The sequence below is a fragment of the Penaeus chinensis genome, chromosome 40 (assembly GCF_019202785.1).
Source record: "Penaeus chinensis breed Huanghai No. 1 chromosome 40, ASM1920278v2, whole genome shotgun sequence".
Classification (NCBI taxonomy): Eukaryota; Metazoa; Arthropoda; class Malacostraca; order Decapoda; family Penaeidae; genus Penaeus; species Penaeus chinensis.
The window spans coordinates 14,218,699-14,226,198 of record NC_061858.1 but is presented as its reverse complement, the minus strand read 5'-3'; the positions used below and the strand labels follow the sequence as shown (position 1 = coordinate 14,226,198).

Below are 7,500 nucleotides of genomic sequence, written 5' to 3'. Positions count from 1 at the left end.
GCGCCATAGTGAGCGCGGGCGGCGACGGGGGACAGCAGAGCGCAGACTCCCCCTGCCAAGATGCAGATTCCGAACACCCACCGCGTCCCATATAGCTCCGCCATCCGACCACCAGGGATCTGCCGAGATCGACGAGATATCAAAATGATTTTGCATAGTAAAAACTGTCTTATATAAATGTTCAAAATACAACGATTTTCGTTTTAGGATACTGCTTTCGATCCTGTGAGAAGGACTAAGGATTCAGCGTTTAACCTGCGATACAACATAACCGTAGAAGAAACCAGCTAGTACAAGTCCCTGGATCGTCTCGTCCCAGTCCATCTCCCCCTCCTGTTGAGGAAGGTTTCATTATGACATGGCAGATTGACATATAAATCAAATACTCATTATATGACACAATTGGTAGCTTTTTCAGTTTGCATTACCTCATCAGTATTAAAACGTTCTTGCTCTCCAGAACTTCCTGGAAAGATTGAAGGCAAACGATAAACGTGGCACAATTTTCAGTGATGTAACAAAACTTCGTAGAACACGAAGAATCACAAGTATGAATGTTAGAATATACTGAACGGACACTATTCTACACAACTGTAGAATATTTGCATATCAAAAAAAAAATCACAAATTACCGTGTGTGCTGTTGTAGTTGCTGAGACATGGAGGTGCGGTAGCCACAGTCGTATTCCGGCGCACCATTGCCACGATGATGACGGACAAATTGATCCTCACCATATACAGGTTGATGAAGCCGAACCACGCCATCACCGCCAAAGCCAACCTTGCGGGCATCCAGCCTAGGCACTTTATCAAGTTAGATACTCAGGCATGTGTATCTAATACGATTCAGCCATTCAACTTCTCAATTTTGTTTGTTAGTCTATCCATACATTTAAGAACAATTTTGATCCGGATTCTCTCTTTTAGCCTACCCCCACCTCCCTGCCATCCCTACCTCTCTTTGTCTCTATCTCTCTCTCTCCTCCCCCCCCCCCTCTCTCTCTCTCTCTCTCCTTCCTCTCTCCCCCATCTCTCTATCTCCTTCTCCCTCACCCTCTCCCTCACACTCTCTCCTTTTCCTCTCCCTCTCCCTCCCCTCCCTTTCTTCTCTCACCTTTTCCCTCTACCTCCCCCCCCCCCCCCCACTCTCTATCATTCTATAAATCTGTCTACCTAACAATCTGTCTATCTACCTATTTGTTCGTCTATCAATCTGTCTATTCATCATTTAACTCTTACTCTTTTTACTGTAATTACTAACTCTTTGATTTGATATCATTTGCGATCACTTACCTCCAATGACTTTATAGAAGCGGTTTATAATCTCAGCCATAATGTCTGTGCAAAGAAAAAGGAAATTATTTATATTTTTCAGTCACCAGAACACTCAAGTATTTGAACGTTTCGGCATATGAGACCAAAATGCATTGGTCTTACACTATAATATGGGTCTAGTTGAGGCAATATTGATATTGTGCAGGTAAGTGATATAGACTGGACGTATATGCCTTTTTGAAGTTTGTTTTTATATTTCTACTTTTGTATATGTGTATTTAATGACTGAATAAATGTGTTGCATGTATTTACTCTAACTGTTTGAACCCATTTTAGTCTACAGCACGCCGACCTACCACACCAGACTCCTCTCGTTGTGTTCACAACAGCAACTAAATGAAGTCATTTTCTTGCACACACCGTGTGCCACAGAACAACCTGTTGCGTCCTCACGGTGTGGGTGCCATTGTCAAGGTTTCTGATGGATCGGTGTAACTCATACGCGAGGCAACTTGACAAAATTGACACCTCGGCCGTGCCCCATCATGAAATGGAAGTTACACAAAAATTCTTCACATCAGTGAATCCACAAAACGAGGACGGAGAAATGAGTGAATACTTTCTCACGAACCGATAACTCAGCCAAGTCCAATCATGCCCATTAGTAGTGGCCTGTTGTGTGAATGTGTGTGGTTGTGCCACTTCATGTGTGTCTTTACGCGTACGGACCAACCCTGACAAATCGAAGTGGAGTAATGAGGTTTGATGAGTGATTTCCGGTGAGGCCCGCGGCTCCAAAGAACACCGGGGACTTTTACGAAGCAAATGACATTACGTCTTCAGTGGCACACCCACATACATGCAACGAATTGCACTTGACAAAGCAAAAGTTTTAAAAGCCCCCTCCTCCCTCTTTTTTCTTTCAATCGAACACACACACACACACACACACACAAACGCTTACACGCACATACGTAATATACTCGGCCTTAACAATTACATCGTACATTTTGCCAGCACTAAAGGTTTATGTTTTAGCTTAGGGTGAATGAATATGCCAAACGAAAGCTGATTTGATGAACCGAAAAGAATCAAACGATGTTTCATGGAGTGAAACTACGATCTATATTTAAACACACGTACTATATATAAACATGAAAATATACAAATATATTTATGTATATATACATACACCACACACACACACATACATATATTAGTGCGTGCATCTATATTTATGTATATATGCGTATGCATGTATATATATATATATGTATGCATATACATATATATATATATATATATTAGTGCGTTTATCTATATATATACATATATATACATATATCCACATATAGATGCACGCACTCATATATATATACATATATATATATATATATATATATATATACACACACACACACACACACACATATATATATATATACATATATACTTCTGCACATTTATATATGCACGCACTAATATATATTATATATTTATATTAGTGTGTGCATCTACATGTATATGTCTATATATAAATAATATACATATACATGTATGTGTATATATGATATATATATACAAATATATTCATATGTGTGTAATATATAAATATATATATAAATGTGTATATGTATATATATATATATATATATATATATATGTGTGTGTGTGTGTGTGTGTGTGTGTGTGTGTGTGTGTGCGTGTGTTCATATATATATATATATATATATATATATATATATAAATATTAGTGTGTGCATCTATATGTACATATATACATATGTATATATGTATATGCACACACACACACACACACACACACACACACACACACACACACACACACACACACACACACACACACACACACACACAGAACAGAACGCAAGAAGGACGAGAGGACACAGTAAAATGTTGAAAGTATAAAGAGGCGAAAAAGATATCAATAAGTTCAGTTTCCCAAGCAGAACTATTAAAAACATGAAACAATCTTCCAATTAACGATGTGTGTGCCAACAATATGCATCAATTTAAAAAAAATTAATGATAAGTTAAATATAGCAGATGGGACCATCTGAGATTAGCTTTTCTCCCGTATTGAAACAACTTAGGTAAGAACTAGATAAGAAAACACAAACACGCACACACATACACAGACATACACAGTAGTGCCATTAGGGAGAAATAGAATGACTTTATGAGCTTACAGAGCTACCAAATTACGTATGTACATGTCATAACAGGAAGTAGGATAATCAATACCGGAAGTGAATAGCATAATTGATGACCATAACCGGAAATCAATAACCGCATCTAATGATGACTACATCACATATGCACAGGAGGTGTCATAACAGGAAGAAGCATAATCAAGAATAAGGAGAAGAATAAGAAAAACAAGCTGACAAACAAACATACACCCAGTTGCTGACATAGCCAAAGACATGTATCCGATAGCAGGTGATATGATGGTCAAGGTATTGATCCAAAAACAGGTGTTACAGGTGATCCCTCCTTCCTTTCCATCGCCCCCCCCCCCATACTCCTCGCCCAAACACAGCACTGACACAGACCTCCGAAGGAGAGTCATTTCCGGTGTGAGTTAGGTCATTGAATGACCGGAACCGAAATTCAATAAGCCCATCTAATGATGACTATTCCTCGTGTCAGGTAAATATCTTTACGGAAGTGGTTAATGACAGCATAGACACCATCCGTGCGTTCACTTGAGCCTTTCCGCACGGTGCGCCTTGCACAGGCCCAAAGCGGTCAGAGTGAACGGTTTCGCCACGCGAAACGCCTCTCAGCTGATTACTGTAAACAAATATACCAACATGGCCGACGCTGCTAGGCGTGTTGCGGGAGTTGCTGTCCTTTTAGATGAATTAGACGATCCCATTTTAGACGCAGCTTTAATAGTTGCCTTAGAAAATGATCTAGGGGGAGCAGAGGAAGCTGCACAGAGACGACAAAGGGTCCGGAATCCAGTCAGAGTTGGTGCTTACGCAGAGAACATTGTGCCCCTAAACAGCGAGGAGGAATTCACGTCTCCCTTCAGAATAGTCATTACAGCTTCCTGTGTACTACATAATTTTATTTTACTTAAGGAGAAAGTTGATATTCTAGCAGAGCTACAAGTCATTGTTTTGGAACCTGAGCCAGAGGTTCCATATGAAGGTATTCCTGAAGTCGAAAGAAAGGAAGCCTTTACAAAACGAGATGAATTGGCAAATCTTGCATCTTGCATAATGTAACTTGTATCTAAATTTGTGTTTCTTGCGTCAAATTGTTTGTATTTTTGCAAGTAATGCTGCCTTATATTTGTCTCTTTTTTGCACATTTCATTTTCTCTTGAATATGATACTTATTTTCATAGCTCATAAAATATTTGAAAATATATACTGCACCTTTATAAGTACCTGTGATAGATCACTTATGTATATCTTTCCTTTTCATGCTGCTTGATTTTTCTTTTTCTTTTGTATATATAACATATCTTTCATCATTGTATTGCATTGCTGCGTGTATATTTACATATATATTTGTTCTGAAAGTTTTAAAAACTCAAGGATTGTAAATTGTAAGACATATTTACCATAATCCATGTCTAATAAAATATTTTTTGTTTCACCACTTTTTTTTTTTTTTTTTTTTTTTTTTACTTCATGTTTAAGCACCTGAGCATGTAGTGTAAGCTAAAAAAAAAAAAAAAAATTGTTATATCTGCCTTTACAGAATTAACAAGTAAACATTTCCATTTCAAGGCATGAAGTAGATAAAATGATAAACCTTAAAGACTACAGTACGAAAAATATATATTTCCTGACATTTACAGAACTGAGCTAGAGCAATAATAACTTAAATGCAACTTGCTGCAAGTACTGGTCATGCTGGTTACTTAAAGATGGCATAAACCTTTCTAACACAACATTTCTCTTGACAACAAGATCAGCTAATTTGTCTAGTGCTGAGATGACATGTTCTCTCCTCTGTGACGTCTCTTGTTCTTCTGAACGCCTATGTTTATGAGATCTTGGTGGTGGAAGGGATGATGATGATGGAGCTGGAGAGAGAGTTCTTGAACTGGTAGACTGTGATGGTGATGGCACTGGAAGTTCCACAACTTCAGATGGTCCAGCACTAGTCGAAGGTTGACCTGGTGATGAAAGCTTCATTAATATTGTAAGCACAATGTAATTCTTTATTTGAATTTCCTTTTAGTCTTATATAATATATACTACTAATTAATTCATCATTACATCTCTTTCTGAAATATGTCGCAAAATTCCTTACCTATCATTAATGACGACTCTTTTGCAACTGGTATTACACAAGGATCACGTCCAAGAACCTCATCCATTGCTTCAAAGAATGGCCATTGTGTGTCACTGCCTCGTCCACTTTACTTTGCATTATCTTTAATTATTTTGTATCTGAAAAAAGGAGATTAAAACAGTTGTAAGTAAATGATAACAATCTAAATATAAATCTGATTCAATTATAAAACATTTATCAGAACCAACTAACTGGGCTTTGTAAGACACGTATTAAACAAACAAAAAAAAAAAAAAAAAAAAAAAAAAAAAAAAATCCATAAGATAAAGGAAGTATGGAATACTTTATACAATATATATAAAGTAACCAAAAACAGTCCGATAAAATCTGAACAAAATGTTCATTCAGGTAAAGATGCATACCTGTTTTTTAATCCGCGCATATTTTTGTCACAAATTTCCCCAGTGACAGGATGTCCAGCATCTTGCAGCACTGAAGCAATATCTTCCCATATTTGGTATTTCTTCTTTGTACTGCTGGAAAAACTATGTTTATTGTCACTGTATGCTTTTATCAACAACAGCGTTGCTGCTGTTGACCATATAATGGCAGAACCTGCAATTAATATGCCAACATTTACATTTATTATGATTTTATTCCAACTTTATTTCTTCATTAAATGCTAATCACTTTTGGTATGCACAGTCAAATTATTATACATATATCCTGCATCTACCAAAATCATAACTGTTCGAAATTATAGTCTTACGCAGTTATTAAAAGATAACAGTAGCATTATCATCAACTTTTATCACTAACTACTGTGACGCCCCCGGAAGTTCTATCTCAACTACAGCCATATTTTAGGTTTACATGATGTAAATTTACACTTATTATATTCTTTGGTGGTCAGACACTTACCACAAGTCATTACGTGTCCCTGAGTTTCTTCCAAAACCAAGAAATATGCGTTACAAGTCGGGCAGAGGTACTTCAGAGGTTCCGAGTAGGCGGCCATCTTTGTTGTTTACAAACAGTCCGCGAGGCGAAACGAACTACCCCCAAACCCCGCTCTCTTCGCCACGCAACGCTTCGCGAAACGTTTTGTCAAACGGACCGTTCACTTGATTTCGCCACGAAACGCACGGTGCGCACTGCCCGTCTTTCAGGGACCCAGCCTTTGGCATTACAAATAAGGAGTGTGTGAGTTTGCGTTGGAACGGATATACTCCATTCTTCAACCAAGTCTAAAATACTATGATTCAATTAAACCTTTATGTCAAAGCAGAATGATAATAAAAAAATAAAAAAAGCTATCCATTTTAATCCACTATTTATAAGATAATATACGTAAAAACAAATATATATATATATGTATATGTATGTATATACGTACATATATAAAGATTTCTTACCCATTGTAGCAATCAAGAACTTGTTGATCTTGTTACCCATATTACTTGAGCTGAGCTGAAATGTTGAGATTTCCAACATGTATATACAAATTATCATGTAGATCCCTCGACTCTGTTCTCAAGGGCCATTTTAGAGCCAACTTCCAAGACATCCATGATTTAGTTCTATGACCTAAAATGGTAGTCTTGATAATTTGGGCCCAAACTCACATACGAACACGTATGCATAAAGACACAACAGAAAAGGAGCTCTCACAGTAACCAAAGCAATATTCATTCTCTTCATCTTTGGAATTCAAGATCAGCATCTAACATGCGTAAATCTATGAGCGTTAGAGAAGGGAGATCTAGATTTCTATACACTCAAGAGATATCGGATGGCATCTGGTCTTAGGAGAGCTAAAACGCCAACAGATACAAATAAGTGGGTAACATCTACTCCAGGAACAATTCAAAGTGTTTAGTGGTAAGAAATTAAAATATATATATATATTTTTTTTTTTTCAAAGATTATGTTGTGCGTATAGGCGTA

General features: G+C 37.2%; 2 protein-coding genes across 3 annotated transcripts in view; both read right to left on the bottom strand.

Moving 5' to 3' along the window:
* LOC125047287 (putative inorganic phosphate cotransporter) overlaps positions 1-1,339 on the bottom strand; it is a 20,216-nt gene extending 18,877 nt beyond the window's left edge. The window contains exons 1-4 of one of the 2 annotated variants that reach the window (XM_047645525.1): positions 1,294-1,339; positions 633-797; positions 429-466; positions 1-333 (exon numbers count right to left, since the gene is read on the bottom strand). The exon at positions 1-333 is cut by the window's left edge and continues 37 nt beyond it. In XM_047645525.1, the coding sequence (XP_047501481.1) occupies positions 1-104 (104 nt within the window). In that variant the 5' untranslated portion in view covers positions 105-333; positions 429-466; positions 633-797; positions 1,294-1,339. Of the gene's footprint in view, positions 334-428; positions 467-632; positions 867-1,293 lie in introns of those variants that run through there. The other variant, XM_047645526.1, reaches the window with a different exon arrangement.
* A 3,734-nt stretch (positions 1,340-5,073) lies between these two features.
* The window catches only part of LOC125047285, a 3,683-nt gene continuing 1,256 nt past the window's right edge, over positions 5,074-7,500 (bottom strand). Inside the window, exons 1-3 of the mRNA XM_047645523.1 lie at positions 5,976-7,500; positions 5,572-5,711; positions 5,074-5,434 (exon numbers count right to left, since the gene is read on the bottom strand). The exon at positions 5,976-7,500 is cut by the window's right edge and continues 1,256 nt beyond it. Coding sequence (XP_047501479.1) covers positions 5,121-5,434; positions 5,572-5,638 — 381 coding nt within the window. The 5' untranslated portion in view covers positions 5,639-5,711; positions 5,976-7,500 and the 3' untranslated portion in view covers positions 5,074-5,120. The remainder of the gene's footprint in view (positions 5,435-5,571; positions 5,712-5,975) is intronic.